General features: G+C 47.5%; 1 protein-coding gene across 1 annotated transcript; it reads left to right on the top strand.

The window, feature by feature from the left end:
- Positions 1-7,697: 7,697 nt before the first annotated feature.
- On the top strand, positions 7,698-14,514 carry LOC129380314 (uncharacterized). The gene is made up of 3 exons (XM_055061113.2): positions 7,698-7,976; positions 9,627-9,768; positions 14,266-14,514. Exons 1-3 carry the CDS (start codon positions 7,861-7,863, stop codon positions 14,368-14,370), a joined length of 363 nt encoding a protein of 120 aa, XP_054917088.1. The 5' UTR covers positions 7,698-7,860; the 3' UTR covers positions 14,371-14,514.
- Positions 14,515-19,039: the final 4,525 nt, after the last annotated feature.

Genomic DNA, 19,039 nt, shown 5'->3' with positions numbered 1-19,039 from the left:
AAAAAAGTTGAAGGCTGAAGAACAAGTGGGAGTTTCTACACATCTATTCACCATCGTGTCGACAGGTTTCTTTTTCTCTACAGGAACATGCCATGTGCAGCAACTGGGAAAACGCTGGCCGAATCGTAGTAGTCGTAAACTCCGATGACCCGGCTGATCATGCTGCAATCTGAGCTTCACAACCATCTGGAGAAAGACGAGGGACGGCACGTCCAGCCGCCTGGTGCACACCGGTGCGAGTTCAAAGAAGGTGACGGTGTGCAGGTGAAGGGAACTAGTGACTCTGCGTGGATGCTTTCTATCATCATAAGACGAATCAGTGCAGTGACTTACGTTGTGAACCTGCAAAACCCAGGGCGTTTTGTTCACGCAGATCATCAAGTAGAGGGAACTTTTTCTCTTCTTGAGCAGCCGGTGATTCGCCACCCTGTGCTTCTCCTCAGAACTCGGCAGACGCCAGTGAGATCGCCAGGCCTGTTTACGTTACAACTCCAACGGGACCGGACGCACGAGAGCCTGCATCAGCTCCATTTGTTGAAGACAGACAGAAAAAGTCAGCAACGCCGCAAGCAAAAGACCCTTTTTGCGATACATCGGGAACAACTTCATCTCATCTCCCAGTCCTCGGTTAATCAGGCATGGACAACGTAGAAGTACCCAGCCACACCCCTCCCAAGAGAAGCGCAGGAGAGCGTCGGCAGCCAGATTCTTGGGGTTATAATTAAAATAAAAAAAAAAGCGGGAAAACGAGTGCGGTATCATCACACCGGCATCAACGGTTGCTGGAGGGCCGCCGCAGCTTCTGCGAAAGCTAGATAAGCGCCGCGCACTCTAAGTAAACCGCATTCCATCGCTTTCTCCGGGCACGCGTGTGTCTTGCTATATCAGTTACCATCACTCGTCGTCTGTCACAGCGCTTCAGTATTTTCACTTTTAGACGTGCGGTGAACACGAAAAACAAGTTTCGAAGTGCAGCATGTTGGGCTGGTTGGTATGAGTTCAGTTCTATCGTAATGACACCGTGGAGACTAAAGGAAGATGGAAAAAGGTAGACACGAGGAACACAAGCGCTGGCTCTCATCTCAAGGTTTGAGAAAAATGTTTTTCGAGGAATATTCCATTTCAGAACCAAAGTAGGTTATCGCGGAAGCAGCGAGCCCCGTTAAATTCTTTACTGTCATGGCAGCCATCGCTGTTAACGGAGGCATGCAGGGTTGTCCTATACAAAACTGAAGCATAAAGTGAAGTTGAGTCCCGAGAAGCTCACGCGTGAAGGATGCGTTAAGGAGTCATGAAATCATTAGAAAACTGGCTTGACCGGTCTGACCGTTGACACAGGCGCGGCGAGAGCGTACATGCTGGCGTACGCTAGCAGTGCCAATGCCAATGAAGCAATGCCAATCTAAGGCATTGGTTAGTACGTGTCGTCCGTGACAAGGCGGTCCAAAGATCCTATTTTCTGCAATGGAACGATGGCGCCATCTTTCAGTGCGTTGCGCATTTGGCCGCGGTTTCCCGTGGTGGTCACAGACGGCAACACCATTATGTTGCAGCGACAGTGCGAGCTGCCTGTCTATGGTCATAGGCTAGGCTTTCATTCTTCTATATGGAGAAGCACTCTCCAGACCGTCGATATAACGTACGAACTTTGTTGCCGAGATTATATAAAGCGTAGCGGGAGTCTCCAACGCCATTAACGTGCCGATAGCGCGGCAGACGGGTCATAAACAATTACACGTTTGGCCTGAAGCGGGCAGGTCATGGTGGAAGAAGAAGAAACTTTATTAATAAATGGTCCGGAAGTTTTTGTTGTGGTGGCCTCAGGTGGCGGCTCGAAGTCCTTGGACTCATGCGGCATCTTCGGGTAGCCGGACGGCCCAGAGCTGGTCTGCCAACTATGAACTTTTGAGAGCCGCCTCCTAGCGGCGGCGACGCCGACGGAGAAGGTCCCCGGTGGCTCCCGCAGCCGGGGCAGCGTCGGGAGGAAGCGAGCTCGAGACTTCCCGTACTGTGGCAACGGCCGCGATTACGGACGCGTCGCGAACGGAGGTGGTTTCATTACCGTGGTTGCCGGCACATTGCCAGAGCATCTGTCGCAGTGTTGCTCTCTGTCCACAAGCTTTACAGGCATCTGTTGGATATAAACCTGGGTAGCAGTGATGTAAGAGGGCCGGGCTAGGGTAGGTGTGTGTGTGTGGAGCAAGCGTAAAGTTACGGCCTCATTCCTATTTAATTTATCGTGTGGTGGCGGAAATGTGCGTCTTTCGAGTCTGTAGTGTTCGGTGAGGTCTCTGAATGTGGTCAGGCGATCGCCCCACGCCCATTGTGATTCTTGTTGCTGCATTTCTGTTGTAGTGTCCCGATCCGGCAGATCCGATGCCCCGCTCTCGGGGGCGGAGCCGGCGGCCACATAATCTGCTGTTGCTCGGCGTGTGAAACCTCGAGCCGTGGCGTAGGCCGCCTCGTTGCCCGCGAGCGGGACATCGGTGTGTGCCTGGGTCCAAAAGAGGAAGACCGTATAATCTTGGTGTTGCGAGGGCGATGACTAGTCGCCGTTGTCACAAATGTGGAGTATGGGGGCCGCTTCTCGCGAGACGCGACCGCGCGCGAAGCCGCGGATTGCCGCCTGCGAGTCGCTGATCACGATCGCAGCGTTCGGCACCGCGGCCAGTGCTAAGGCTGTCGTGGCTTCTTCGGCCGCCCCCGTGTGTCCCGTGGTCACCGTGGCGCTCGCGAGGCACTTACCCGTGCGGTCTACAACAGCGACCGCGTGTGCGCTTCTTCCTTCGGCCTCGTTGCTGTTGCAAAAGTTCTTCTGAAGGTCTCTTGCTCGTTTATTGCGTCTCCCGGCGTGGTGCGTCGGGTGCATGTTTTTGGGAAGCGGCGGGATGATCAGGTGGTCGCGGAGCCAAGCCGGAACCGCTGTCTTTTCTCCATAAAAACAATATAGGAGGAACTTTGACGTCACGTATTTCACGCCTGTAGTGCAGCAATATTCGTGCACCAACTCCTCCCTTTTGTACCTTCACTAAAGTCACTGGAGAAGCCGGATGCGAGCTTCCAACTTGCACTGCGACGAGCCTCCGGCAGTGTCCGCTGCTGACGCGCCCTAGAACAAACCTACGAAACTTCTATATGAAGCAGACGCGCACCTTTGTTTGTCCGTGGCATGTTGCAGCAGACGAAGAAGGCCGGTGCTACAAATACGTGAGAGCTTGTGCTGCTGACTGACACTTATACATTCGCAGCTTACACACCCGGAACACAATTTTCAAGCTCTCACACCGCTCTTTAATTGCAGCTTGTCTCACGAACGTAATGCGCTTCGAGAAAGGCCCGGGCCGAAAACTCCTTATCTCCCTCTTCGGAGGCCCACAACAGCGAGAACTTCACTGGCGCATTTGCTACGAAAAAGATCATGTTTGGACCACCAGTTCCTGTGGTTCGTTTCGAAAAACAGGCCACGACTTCCGCCACACACACTGCAACAGAGCTGGGCAGGCCGGGGCCTCTTTTAAGCGTTCCTTCCTCCGTGGGGCAGGCTAAGGCAGGCGAGGTGTTGACGTGTCAGGCGCTGACGTTATTTCCGTTGCACCCTTGCAATGGAAGTATGCTGAAGACTTTGACAAAAACTGCTTCGGTGGTGAAAACACAACGAATATTTAGTGACACGGGGTCATATAGTCAAGTCGGGTAGACCCGACGCTGTGTAAATGTGAGATTGCGGGAGCAGGAGTCGTCCTTGCGTATGAATCGTCAAACCCGCATGATTTCGTACCGCAAGAAACATGGCTGCTTGTCTGTGTTCAATCAGGATAACTTTATAGTTGGTCGTCATGACCATAATACACGGTAGATAACTGAGGCGCGGCATATTCACAAAGACCAATGCGCCAGTTGTCCATTAGTTGTACAGCACACCAAAAAAGTTACGCTCCAGAATAGATAACTCGACTTCTCATGGCCACGTGTCACTATATATTCCGTCTGTTTTCTAATTAAAGCTTGACTTGAGAGTTGGTGCTTGTGATAGACATGTCAATTTTTTGTGTTCGTTCATCTTGCGTGGCAAAATCGCGCCAGAAATGAATGCAAATTACTTCAAAAGTTTGGACGAATGATTGTCAGTGGCTTCCACACAGTGCTCGGAAACACACGCTGGTGTGATCCAGAAGTTGGCATACAAGGGCAGCCTCCGTGTGCTGCCATCATTTCCATAAGGACACTTGATTTCCTCATGGCAAGCGCCTAGCCGAAACATTTCGTACTGGGTGAGGTTCCTGTTATTAGGTTCACTGTTGGTCCCTTCGCTTCCACCGTCACCTGAACACTTTTACTGTTGGAACACGCTCGTATCACTCTGGTCTTCACTGTTTCCTGCGTTCTCGTATCAGTTGAGCATTTCACCTTTAATTGTACCAAGACTACCCGGCCAGTTAGCACTTCTGAGGAACTGGTGCTCCGTGCCCACAAGGTTCGGTCGAAGACTTTCCAACGTGGCTTCCAATAAGCGGACCGAGCCGCTTAATTTGTCCAACACTTTATTGATGGACCGTCAACATGGAAATACAGTATCTCGGCATTCCTAGAAATCAAGAGACAACTTCACAGAGCTGTTTGCTCGTAACTAAACTTTGCCATTGGCCGGTCACCTTCAATGTCCATGATCGGGATTGGATAAAATTTTCGCCTATGATAAATTCAAGCATAAGAGGGCCTTGTAAATGCGGGCGCAGGAGAATACTGAAAAACGTGACTGCCTCTCGCGCGCATAATCTTTTGTTTTACCGCGCGCCGCTATGCCAAGCTGAGGGCAATGATGAATTATATATATATATATATATATATATATATATATATATATATATATATATATATATATATGATAAATTGAGCGCGGCCAACCCAAACACACCCCGGCTACGCCAGGGAACGCAATGTTTGTGCATTAGTTTTTACGTTACTCGCAGTCCTGCTATGGAACATAGAGTGACGCCCTTGCTGCTAGCATCTTCCTGTGTTCGAGGTACGAAACAGCATTGCGTTTGTGGTGAAGGTGACTTTCTCGTTTTCCTGCGCTGTGCAGACAAAAACAATGTTTTTATTTCTGTCCTTGGGGGCATCTCTGTGAGCTTGCCATCAAGCCGATTCTGAGCACGAGCATGGAATCATTTAGCATTCGTGAGCCGGCGGGTTAGTTGCGTCGTGGTTGTAGTGGCAGCTAAAGATTTCCATTTTTCGAAGTTTAGCGAGTTGTCCTGTCACGGGCACACCTTCGACGACTGCTTTCAAGGACGCTACCTCCTCTTTAACATGCATGTTGGCGAGTAGTAATGTCATGCACTCATTCGACGACTGTGCTTTCTGGGACGCTACCTTCTCTTTAACATGCGTGTTGGATGTCTCTGTAGTTGAAATATGTGTGCCCATTTACTTTTTTATTTTGTCTTTTTCATTGTCCTCGTCTAGCCTTCGCCATTCTCCCTTTGTGCCATTTTGCTTTCATCCGCGACACTGACATGTTCTCGCGATTTAAGGAATAGCACGTGCTATATTGTAGCACATGAAAATGCAGTGGGCTGAAAGAAGGCCATAGGTAGGCTCGCCGCCGCTCAACCTTTACTGCTTTTGAAGTTGCCCACAGATATTGCGGTTCACTCAGCCACGTGCGTTTCCGAAATGGCACGCACATGCATCCGGTGATGCCAGAGAATCATCTCCCGTGCAATGCTATGACAGTATTTGCATATCTATGTGGAACACACCTGTTGCTTTTTGGAAGGGTGGGGGCCAATCGCCATTTCCAATGGCGTAGGCGCTCACTGTAACTCAAGGTTATGGTGAGATAAACATGGGGCGCGCTGTATAAATTACGTTAGAAAGTGCACCGAATCCAACGGTAGCTGAAACACCTTCGTGCTACGTTAGGCTCGGCGCCGAGAACCTCTGTATCAATATGGCTGGCGCAGTTTTCGTTCTTGCTCTTCTGCACATTGCGGCTGCATCGACGCAAACGCCAACTCTAACGTCTTGCTCAGGTATGGCCATTGTACAGCGAAGCTCCTACTGCGACTATGGGACCGCTCAAAAACGCAGACATACCCGCCAGACCTGTCGATGCCGGCATTGTGAGCGCCTAGAGGGCAAGCGTTAAAAATTTCAACGCCGAAAGAGCAATATCCGAAAGTCCTCGCGCCGATCTGTAGAGATAATAGCAATAGATTGCTGGAATATGCATATGTGGGAGTTGATAATGACGCGCAGGTGAAGTTACAAGTGTGCGCGTTACTTCAAAGCATTGGAGGAAATAATCAAGACTTCACTAATCACTTGCTATAGCTATTGACAAATTTCCAGATGTGTAAGGTCCCGCTTTAGTCGCACAAATAGCGTCACTGGAAATTAGGTTTTGATTCAGGAAAGGTCGCACGACTTATTCACCACCTATTTTAATATTCAGAAGAGCTGATAATGACGCAATCCGGTCCAAAGATGGCCAGCCTTTATGCATTTGCCGCAAGATGTGATCATCGTCATGTAGTAATGACGAAAAGCAAAGACCGCTACGGATTTAAACACGGGCCCCTTCTGAAAGTTTGATGCTATAGTAAATTTCGGCACCACAATACCGGCAAAAAAGCGTGCGCTATACAGCAAAAGCTCACAGGGCACCCACTAGGGAGCGTAACATTGTGCACAAAGTAGTCTTAAACCAGTTAAGAGGGGAAATAATGAAAGCGAAAAAAATAAAGCACAAGTGCAATGCAGATTTCTTAATGAGGCGCCTTCTGCAAGGTCCGCCTTCGTAATTCGGGTGGCTAGGTCAGGGCTACTCACCCGGTGTTCCTCTCTTTTAGGACGTAGGCATTTGAGTTTTTGCCCTAAGAATATATGCGATGCTCTATTCAATTTTTCTCAAACACAGGGACTGCAATGATAGGTTTTATTCCTTTCGGCAGCATTGATTAGAAGTCATATTATCTGTCTGGAACTTCGTTTATTACTTATTTCGCTGTTATTTGCCACTAATACAACTTTAATTTTTCGCGATACTTTTGCCCAACTTTTCGCCTCTCTTGCATTGTTAATTCTGGCCACTTAACTTGATTTCTTAGTTCTAAGTAAACTGAGAATCCCTACTGCTTCTCGTTATTTTCCAGGTTTCAATGTCGGCGCGTAAGGCTTGAGTCTCGATGCATATACAAACACGTTAGCTCTGCGACTGCGAAATAAGAGGTGCTGGTGAAACAACAATGTGCAGGTGCTGCCCAGTTGCACCCATTTCACTAGACTTTGTTGTTTGGACAGCAGAGCTAACTTCCACAAAGTCCGGATGAGACGACAACCAAGAGCGTTTCTGGAAAGTGACAGTATTCAGCTGGTTGTCGCCACAATAGATTCATTGCTGCTTCGTAACGCTCGTGTGCAACCATCGAGCATTTCTGAAAAAGGTAATTTCAAAGAAGTCTCGAGCGCACTGTACCCCTTAATTAGTACAACATGTCGAAAACAAAAGGGACTATGCCTAGAAATAATTTCGCTTGAGCGAAGTTTCCCTACCTGGGACAATGGCTCCCGCGACGCTCCTATTTTGCCTTTGAGGTGCTATTACGAAGGGCGTCCTGTAAAGCACACAGATCTTACCCATAAGCCTTGTATTATGTAACTGAGGCCGTAACTGTGGTGTCGACTGTATCTTAAAGAAAGGTGGCCGTGGTGTTTATCAGTCTGAGCATGGAACGCAACTTTTTCGCTCTAATCACGCTTTGTCTTGTTTCTGCTTTACAAACAGAAAACCCAGACAGCGACTAAGTCTTCATCAGCAATGTCACAGTGTCCAATGCCGTAGTCGGTGACACGATGTCCTTCAATTATACGATGAATATAAGCCAGCAGATAGATGGTAGCCCGCAGGTGGTATTCGAAATGTCGTCCGGAGATGCGGGACTGCCGTGTTTCCAGAACGTCGGATCGTGGTATGTATGAGGACAGCTGAAGCTGACACGATTCCGTAATAAATCTGGTCTGACTACCGCTGCCCACAGCTAAGTCGACAGTGGGAATCTTAAGTCGCGTTCCAATTTTAGCTAAAACTACGGCTTCACGAATAGAGCACTGAAGACAAATGAGTTCCAGGCTACTTTGCTGTCCGAACAAGATGGGGGCTGGGCAGAGCGCTTGGAAACTCGACGTGAGGGGTCGTCTGCGCACTAGGAAACTTAGTTGCGCTTTTTTGAAATAAATAAAATTAAGTTCTTGGGTTATACGTGCCCAAACAGCAATATGATTATGAGGCCCGCCGTAGTTGGCACTTTCAATTAATTTTGACCACCTAGGTTTCTCTAGCGTGCACCTCATGCACAGTACGAGAGCGCTTTTGCTTTTAGCCTTCACAAAAACGCAGCCGGCCATGCCCAGAAATGAAACCCGTGACATCACCGTGTGCAGCTCAATGCCATAGCCACTATAGGCCACCACGGCGAGTTATGCAAACAACGTAGGCTAAGTTGTGGTTTGGCTAGGTTGGAAGAAAAAGAAAAGGAGAAGTTAAAAAATAGCAATATTGTGTTCTTTTGTTAGCTTTATTCCTGGCGACGCGAGATTAGGCAATGTCGCAGAGGCTTCTTCCGGACGCGTTTCAGTACTTGGGCTTGAAGCTGCCGTCCGGTCAGCAATCGAAAGCTTCTCTTTAAAACGTACTTGACGAGATGACGAGGGCGACTAGAAATTTCAAGAGCACGCCTATTGAATCCCCGAGAAGAAGTAGTTAAAGGCAAATAGAGCAGGTTGGGACCAATACGCTATAAGAACAATACCAGGTCGTGCAATGGCCCTTCACTCTGAAGCGGATCTTGTGTCTCGGGCACTGCCCAAGATACATCGCGAAACCCTAAGCTCAAAATAAAAAAAAAGGCTAGCGCTGTCATTCCTGATCTAAACGAACCATTGCTTATCAAGTAAAGATGTCCATGTTCGTGTGGCCATCCGAACGTGTCAGCCATTGCTATCATTATTATTTCAAATTAAGTCGTAGAAAATGTACTCCCACACAGGCTGCAAACTGATCCCGGAAGGGGCATATCCCTCGCCTTCCTCGGACGTGAAGTTGATAGAAAGGGCACAAGAGACTCCTTTTTCATTTTTTTTTTTTCATTTCATTGAGTGGCTTACTTATAGAACTCAAAGTAGCCGACGAACACAGTAGCCGAAACATTGCTTCGCTAGGACTAAAAAAATAAAGAAAGAAAGCGGGGTGGTAAGTATGTCGTTGGGCCCGCATTCACAAAAACTTCTTCCGCTAGAACTGTTCTTAAGAGAAATTGGAATGCATCATGTAACCGCGCAAACAACAAAGGACAAAGAAGGAAACACACAGGACAGGCGCGGACGGGCGGTGTTTCGTTCTTTGTCCTTTGTTGTTGGCGCGGTTACATGATGCATTCCAATATCGACCACCAACTAGCCCGCCTATCCCTGTTAAATATCTTAAGAGAAGATTACAGTCGATCGTAATGCCGGACATATGATCAGCCAAGCCGACCAGCCAATGCCGAAGAGCACTTACGAATGAAAGTCTTCGTCAGTTGAGCCTCTCTTTCGCTTCCCTCGTTTCTTTCACACTTCAGTACCTACAACATGTGCAACGGAACTAATAGCCTGGAGGAGCAAATCAGCGCGCCTTGGTCCAACGAGTGCCCCATAGCGCCGGACAGCTATCAGAACGAGCTGAATGTCAAAATTCCTTCTCTTGCTGGTTTGTTCATCGAGGTAAGTGCAAAAAATTTCCGCCGCGCCCTTCCCGGGCACCAATATAACCACTATAACGCTCGTGATCTCACTCGTAATGCACCATATATATGGAGCCGGCTTGGCCATTCAATGTTTGCGTCCCTCATTTGTCCATGGAAGCGATGTGCTGCGCCGCGTCAGGATTGCCGGAAAAATATCGGCTAAATATCGCGGTCACGTCTACTTGATCAGACACCTTTTATTTTCGCAGCCAAACTGTCAACCGCGACTATGAGCATTCATACAGGTCCTATGCCAGTCCTCAGAGTTTTATGAAAAGGAACAAAAATATATGATTCAGGAAGTTCATCTCTTAGATAATGTGCGGAATGTTAGGGGCAATATGCAGGCAGGAATATTGAAGCGTATCTGTCATTTATAAGTTCAATGATAATTGCTGAGCCTAATTTCTGGACTCTTTAGGGGCGTTATGGGAAACGTCTAAATAGCTGCGCCGCTTTCCTGAGAGAACCAAGAATGGCAGAGATTTCACATTTGCAGGAAATGGGGGCCACTCTACGTGTGCTGTGCATGTGGCGTTTGAAGTGCCCACCTTACGTGCTTTCAAAATAATGACTGAATACTTGTTTTAACGCGACATCGTTCAGGAGCTCGTGTCGCAGAAAAGCCGGTGTCGGCGTCCGCGGCGTTGGCCGTGAGCGAAAAATCCCGGCAGGCAATTTATAAATAAAAACAACTTGCAACTTGGGCTGCGTGGGAATCGAACCAGGGTCTCCGGAGTGTGAGGCGGAGACGCTACCACTCAGCCACGAGTTTTTTTTTCTTTATTTCCAATGTGACAAAACAAAACAGAGAAACCAACACAAAAATGTTAAAAGCGCCAACCAGTAGCTTGTTGACGCGACATTGCTAAAAACGTTTTAATGACACTAGGTCATTAAGTACAGGATACCATGTTGGCTGTTCGTCCTGGGATTGGTACACGTCTCGGATATAGGCAATACTTTCAGTGAAGTTTTCTCTTACCGATCTTACAATAGGATCTGCATGTCTGACAGCCATTCTTGTTTTCCACATGCTATGCATGCTTAATACCATGAACATGTCATAGGGCACACCCCCGTCATTGTTAACCGCAAGAAAATTAATTCCATATAGTGTGAGGGGCAAATGTTTTTTCAGCGTTCTCTGGAGGACGTCCCAGTTCGATGCTTCAAAGCGGTACAAAAGCGCCTCTAGTGAATGCGGTGTTGTCTTAGAAACGTGCCGTAGAAAGTTATACTGCGGTGTATATCGGTAATTATGAGCATGTAACTTACAGAAGTTGCAGTTACACGAGTAGCGAAGTACGTTTCCGCTACATTTCTTCTGCGCTTTCCGCACACGCAGAGCCATCTTGCGGCAAACACAGAAGACCCCCTCCTTTCAATGTACGGCGCTGCCCCGACAGGTGGCGCGCCACGTGCGCGTTGGGGCTGTGCGGGGACCGGTGCGAGGCGCGTCGCGGCCCCGACTCCCTCTCCCCTGACGACGCTTCGCCGTGCTCTCTCACGGGTTGCAGAATCAAGCATCCTTCCTTTCTTTAGATCACTATCTATATATCTCTCTGCCCATGCCGATCACGACGTTTGGCTGGCGTAGATCGTTTCCCCCTTCGAGACACCGAGTTCTTTGGTTCGTTCCGCTTGCTCAGGCGCACGTTTCGTTGCCGCGCCGGACACTGCGTTGCTCGACGCTCACCGCGTGATTGGTGGGTGCAAAGTCCGATGCGGGGCGCTTCGTAAGTGATCGCTGCGCCGTAGCGCATTGTCTTACACCCCTTGGCGGGTCGACGGGAACGCTGTCGCGTTTCACTCTTGAAGGCGAAGCTTAAGCGTCCTCCAATTTTTTACTCATTTTTTATCTATTATACGAGGCATGTGGTTGCTTCTTCCCGAGATCTTTCACGCAATGTGCAAGGCACAGTGTTTATATTTCGTTGAAGAATGAAACCCATTATGCGTGACGAACTGTTATAGTTTAAGCTGTGTAGGCTAAAAAGATCCTTTGTAGAAATTTACTCACTCAAGCGTTCCAGAGTGCCATATATACTGCTGTTCTATGCAATTTGTACCGAGTCCTAAAGCAACTGCCCAATGCGCCAACTCGGAATTCCGTGAAAACAAGGTAAACGCTAATTGTAATACGTGGCGAAACCTTCACGTTCCTATCCTAAGCATACGCACAATTTGCCAAGTACGAAAGTAGAAAATAATAACTGAACTCTCGTTTTTTTCTCTGTTTTCACGAGTCAAGGGACTCCTAGTTAAATTCCCCAATTTCTGCAGGAAAAAACTAGGTACTTTGCTTATATTTGGTGAAAGTAATAAGTGGCACTTTAGGGGCAATATGTAAGACAAATGCGAAGTGCGAGAGTTAATTGCTGCCTTTGCAATAAACTACATATGCAAGTGCTCTACGACGTTAGAGGTGTATTTTATCACAGCTAAACACTTAAGCAATTGCGCAACATAATCGTAACTGTCTTGTGAGTTTTTTTAACATTGGCTCAATGAACGAACGCCCCTGCCTGATTTGCGAAAACATAATAATGGCCGTATTTTAAAGCGATACTCAACTCAGTGCTCTTCCTCCCTTACATGATGATGATGACAATAATGTCATCATGACGATGATCATGTTTGTCGAGGGGCGGCGCTGTCAGCTACTTTCTTTAGCGAGGGAAATAGATATGGGAGGGCAATAGATATATGAAGGCAACTGATATATGGGAACACCGGGAAACATATATAAACACCAAAGGGGCAGACAAATGCGGCTATAATGAAACAGTGAGCGCTATGTGGATGCAATAAGTACAAGGTGCTACGGGGTATGTGGAAAGGTGTAATGGTTCGAGGACTGACTTGGAAATGTGATTGTTTGCTTGAAGTAAGAGTTACAAACAGGACTCGATGGCAACCAAAGGACAATGGGATGCTTCGCATTGGGCGCCCACAAGAAATGAATGCATACAGAAGTATATGCGCTGGACAAGTTTAAAGTGAGTGAAGCTTTGAGTAAAACTGATTTCGAAGAACGAATGAGGAATATGAAAGAAAGTGGCCGGGTTGCGCGACTGTTCAAGTGTTTGTGCACGAAAACTATTGACTCACGGAAAAGTAAAAGAACTACGAAGCTTATCAGCAATTATGCGGCCGGTATAGTTGGCACCATGTCACTAAAGCACGTTAAACGCAAAGGCAGAGAGGCAGAGACAATCATCTGGGCGGAGGCAATGGAAAAGAAACCCGTTATGATCGTAGGAGGTAAAACGAAATGAAGAGAGAAACTATGTACGATAACTCAAAGGGAAGCTCTTTACTTTTTGAAGCGAAATTAGCAGGCCTTAGAATGTGTAGCTTTGAAGCGAGGAAAAGCGAGGATGATGAAGCATGTGCTCGCTGTGACAAAAATAAAGAAACGATGCAAAATGCTTTATTAGAATGTGAAGATAGCTTCCGGGCTGTCGGATTAGGCTCCGCTGCCGTACTTGATGCACTGGTGTTCAGCAATGTCAAGGGGAAGCAAACATGTCGGCAACAGAGATTACCAAAAGGCAGTTGGAGGTTTGGTAGTAGAAAGGCAGGGAGACCACAAACAACGCACGATTACAAAAGCAAATTGACCCATAACGGCACAAAAGGTTTGATGCTTAGCATTTAATGTCTGAAAAAAGAATAAGTGATACATTTGGCAAAATATGAAAAATAGAGCTTGGTGACACATGTCATCACCCAGTTTTAAAGGGGACGCTAATGGCATGCATCGATAGATACATCCATTAATAGAGTCGAGACGGAGTGCTGAGTTGACGACCATTCTAGAATGTTGGATTAGTTCTACTGCATTTGAGGGCAGCGTCTAGGATGGAGTTTCATATTTCCTACCGTTACCAGCACGGAAGATGTAAATGAACTAGGAGAGAACATTGCATCACGCATCCGGCCTTGGCCGCGTGAAGCCATTCACGCAGGCAAGGCAGCTAAGCCATTTACGGAGACAACTCACAGTGAAGCCGTTCCTTTCGCTCGAGGTATCGGCCCAACACGTGACCTCTGAGACTGAGCGTATTGGCCCTGAATTTTTTGTTCCCGGCACTCTTTAATCGATGCGCACTTGTTGGGCTATCCTGCCCTACATCCCGGAATGCATAGCGGGGGCGCTAAAACCTACTGCGTGCTCCGACGTGAGGATCACGTGTTGGGCCGATACATTTGGCTTCTCTCGCGTGACACACCCTTCTCTCCTATTTATTTTCTCCTTTCATAGTCACCAGGGCATTCCTCGCACAATGTTATAGTTGCTCCGGAGTCTCAACGAGGAGGGTAATGTTTCTCACTCTGCTCGGCTTCGAAGCAACAGAGGTGCTAGAAGAGCGCTCCAGTAAGACCCTGTGGCACATCTTGTCGATTCCGAATTGACTGTGACACTTTTTACAAGCAGTCAGTATAACCGTCTGAATTCCCTTTTCAGAACTCCACCGTTCACGTGAAAATTGAGTCTGTCAATGATGGCGAGGAGTTGGGATGCGTCGAGTTCGACATTACAGTTGAAGGCGCAGAAGACGACAGCGACTAATCAGCCACTATTTCTGTGCATAGCCGGACGCCAAATATTATCGACAAGCAGTGCTTGACCGAATCTGACTGTCGTACTCCGCAATATTTCTTTTTGATCTGATAAATGTCTCGGAAGAAATAAAGGTGATGGAACAAGCGGAAATGCGCCCATTCGACTGTACTTCTTTAAACCTTTCGAAATGCAGGTAAAATAATGACCAGCCGCTTCGCTTTTCAGAGCAAACGAATTGTGCTGGCGAAAGTCTATGGACACTGAACGTTTCCTCTCTTAAATACGTTTACAAAAGCACTTGACAACATTTCTGTATAATTTACTATGTTTTGACACCATAATACGTTGTGCAAATACTGCTTATTCACTGACATCCCTTCTTACTGCTCGTTAAGGTTAACCATTGACCAGACAAGGAATCATGCTGCATACGAAAATAAATCTACCTTTCCATTGTCCGCGTAATATTTCGGTACTCGAAATGTCAATCGCTGGTCCTGTGTCAGAGCTCATTAAGATCTAAGGGCGCAAAAAAAAAAAAGACAGATCCCGGTGTTTGTGTGCCGAAGCCACGATTTTGTTACGAGGCAAGCCGTAGTGCAGATTCCTTTTGAACCCCTGAGTTTTTTTTTTTTTTACCGTGCTCCCAAATATTGAGAGCTGTTGTGGACGCAGTGGGTGCGTCTCGGCCACTTTCGAACCCGCGACCTAGGGCTCAGCAGCGCAACGCCACAGCCACTGGGATAGCGCTGCGGGTCATCTACGACCGCAGTCAGGAGGTGTACTTTTGGCAGAACAAGGCCCGTAGGCAATCGAACGGACAGAATGCTACGTCAAGTACATCGCAATCAATGTCCGATGTAGATATTGCCAGAGTCCTTACATGTTTTCTGGTCACGAAACTCCTCCGTCGCGCTATGGGAGAGGTTTATGTACTGCTCAAAGCTGTCGCGACGTGGCGCCACTGTGCTTCTGAGGGCTCGTTCGCGTAACGAAATGCTTGCGAGTTGCGAGACGAGCTGGCCGATACGGCGCGCTCTGTGCACGTGGTTTAGTATTTTTCGAGATCAGGACTGTTTAGTTGAAGTGCTGGTTTGGGACGACGGTGCCGAACACGTGTTGCCTGCGGCGGTGCCCTTCCGACTACAAGGGAGTAGCCGAAAAGCTGTCGTTGTTTTGGCCACCGAGTGAGAACGAGCAGCGCGAGACATGGAAGCAGGCCATACTGCGGCAAGAAAATGGCAGTTTTAACTTCGAATCGAAGTATGCGCGTGTGTGCGCGTAACACTTGTATGCCACGGACGTTGTCAATGCTCACAATTTCAACATCAATGGCGACGCCGTGTCCCTGGAGCTTGATAAACCGACGCTGAAGTCTAACGCCCTCCTAAGAATTTTTGAAGGCCTTCCAGCGTACCTCATCAAACCCAAGCCTCGGTCCCGCCCGTCGACAGTTCGACCCCATACAAACGAACGCGTGAGTCGTCGGACACGATTGAAAAGTGCCGATCATCGCCGGCGCCGTGTTGAGACTGGACCGACGCTGCATCGGCGAATGACGGTATGTTAATCATGTTGACATCCGCGCGATCGGGTGTGGCTTACTTGTTTGCTATGTGATTGCACCCACAAATTGCGGGCTTCTTGCCGTCAGTTTGAAGGGCGTTTGCAGAGCCGGCGAAATTTCAAATGGCATGACTTCTTTTTTTCTTTTCTTTACAAGACTTGGCGCTGCCCAGTGATACGGTCGACAACCTGCGTACGCACTTACATGTACCCGCATACATATCGCGGCATCTGCCCCTGGTACGGCGACACACGCCCTACACTCTTTCACATCTCGTGGGAGTGCAGGGGCAAACCTGAACACTTGAAGACGCCTTGCACCTCATTTGAGCAGTGGGAAATACTGCTGACGGACGATAGCCTGGCGGGACAAGGAGCTCTCGTCCAGGAAGTGCGCCGAGCAGCCATGACCAGTGGAGTCCTGGAATGAGGAAACCACCCACTCGACCTCAAGAGCAACGACCTCGATGGTCCAATTAAATGTTTTCTCTCGCGTTCTCTCTCGGCTTGTCAAACAGACCGCGTGGTTGGCTGTGCCAGCTGTGCTGAAGTATAGACGTTGAGGCCGCCAGCTTCGAGCCGCGAAACAGCACCTTCAACAATGCAAAGCAAAACTTGCCAGATTGCGACTGACCAGACTGCCAAGCACGAACGGCAACACCAGAGCCTTCAAAGCCTTTCAGAGCGCGAGAAATTGGTTATTGATCAATGTGTGATAAAGGGGAACGCCAAGTCTGCATAACCAGAGCGGTAAGCTTGTAGCACTGCACACACATATAGTTTACGTGAATACGATGGAGCCGGCGCTTGCTAATTTTAGGTACACAGAGGAGCCTCCATGTCCATAATATAATTGTGAAAGCTACGTATTGGATGTGTTCTGAACGAATGTTGGTCATTTTGAGATGCAATTCAAGATACAAGAATACTCTGAAATGACACTAGCTTTTTGTGCATGATTCCACCCTTTCTGCATTGATTCCACAGTACCCAACCAAGTAGCAACAATTTTTGTCTTTGTGGTAAATGTTGAATTCTTGACTGCTGGGAGCGGCCTATTCACACCCTCATAGATCTTCCTGTCTCCCTCTTTCTCAGCACCTTAATGTTATTCTTTGAGACACGTTTATCAACATAGACAGAATGATTGTCATTATGCACAAATTCCGACTGACCAGCCTGCCAAGCACAAACGGCTACACCAAAGCCTTCAAAGCCTTGGAGATTGATGCACACGTATTTTCTTCATTATTTGGTGTTCAATATTGACAGCGTACCACAGCTCTGTGATAATGGTATGCTCTTATTTATGTTTGCCTGCACGTTGACATGGTTTGCATGATGTGCACAGCGCATTATGAATGTTCACATCACCTCTTGGCATACAGAGGGCCTTGGTTTACGGTAGTGTTCTTTTCTGCTTGATATAATGCTTGTGCATGTGAATGAAATTTGCACTCTTTCCTCACAAGGCTTAAGAAAGACTGGCTCTATAAATACCTTCTTTTGAAGATTAAGCCAACTTAAGTGTACACATAGCTTCAAGAAAATAATTTTCTGGCCTTGCCGAACCCGCGCACACTGTACGGCTACATCAAGAACTTAAAAGCTGATTTTGGGTTTGACGTGCTCGTATTTACTGTACTGAAGGAAAAGCTACTGAGTTGCTCTGAAAGAGAATGACGAGGTTGGAAAGCGCATCTCTTAAACTGCATGTTGCGCTTGTGCTTTTCTGAAATGATTCAAATGATAATTTTTTATCAGGCGCGCTCATGTTCTACGAAATGAGCGTTAAGAACACCCTGCACGCCAGAGAGCCCGACATGAAAGTCGTTGGAAAAGTTGACTTTAGTGTACACACAGGACTCATAGGCCATGAAAAAGATGCTGATCACGTGTTGGTCTTCTTGTTTCGACCCTTTTCGCACGGATGGCTACAAACTATGGGTAATTTCCGCGCATTGAGCGCCACACCAGGACCAATATTTGCAGAGCTTCTACTGCAGGATATTGTGCACTTGCCGAATTCTGGAACAATTATTGATGCAGTGGAATCTGATAATTCGACAACCAATCGGTCAGCCTCGAGGGCCCTAGGTAAGCTTTTAACAACGTGCGACTTATGCGGCTGGCCGACCAGGAAGATTTAATTTTGTTAGTGGCACGTTTTCTTGGAGGGATTTCTGGCGACATGAGGAACCAACAAGTGTCATTTCAGCACCCATGTGACCCCTCTAGGATGATTTATACTGTCACTGATCCACCGCACATATTGAAGTGTATTAGGAACAGCCTGCAGAAAGTTGGAACTTTTTTTGTAAGTGAAATAATTTTCGTTCCTGTTAGATGCACACTCGTATGGTTTTACCAGAAGTAATTTTTACTTCTTCCTACAGCTGCCACAAGGTCAGCAAGTATATCATCATCATTATACAGAATTTCGAGAATATGAAGAGCAGAAATCTGGATTGCGTGGAGTGTCGAAGCTGACGAAGGCACGTATACCCGAATGCTTTACAGGAAATGAGCGCCAACCTTGCTTTTCAGGTGCCGTACTTTATGTTCAGGTGCTATTAGGACACAAGAATTGCTTTTGCAGGTGACCCTCGAGGAAATGCGACAAGAAAACTTTCTTATTTCCAGTTGTTCAGTGAATCCACAGCTACAGCCATGGAATTATACAGTGAGGAGGAAGCATGCAAAAAGCTCCACGAGTCTGCAGCGACATCTGAATTCACCCCAAAAATGAGCAGATTATTTGACTGCTTGAATTATTGGAGGCCTGAGCATGTGCAGTAAAACGAAGTTGAGCATGTTGCTGTAAGAATTACGCTTTCTGCCTTGCACATACCTCTGAATTTTTGCTAAAAACTTTATTACTTTAAATACACAGAAAGAAAGCGTCACATGGCTACACAGATCCTGCAAATACGTAAAAAGTGATGCAAGATCTGCCTTTTGAGAAAGCCCATATGCGAGGATGTAAGAGCAATCAAGCTAAGTACAATATGCCTTGACGAAAACCTTCTTGCAGTAGGGTTTCTCTATGTACTGGTGGGAAAGTTTGGACAGGACCCGTTAGAGGTAAACAAGTGCATTTTCCTTCTTG

Source organism: Dermacentor andersoni, chromosome 10, assembly GCF_023375885.2.
Source record: "Dermacentor andersoni chromosome 10, qqDerAnde1_hic_scaffold, whole genome shotgun sequence".
NCBI lineage: Eukaryota > Metazoa > Arthropoda > Arachnida > Ixodida > Ixodidae > Dermacentor > Dermacentor andersoni.
The sequence above is the reverse complement of the archived record's forward strand: the minus strand, read 5'-3'. Positions and strand labels throughout refer to the sequence as shown.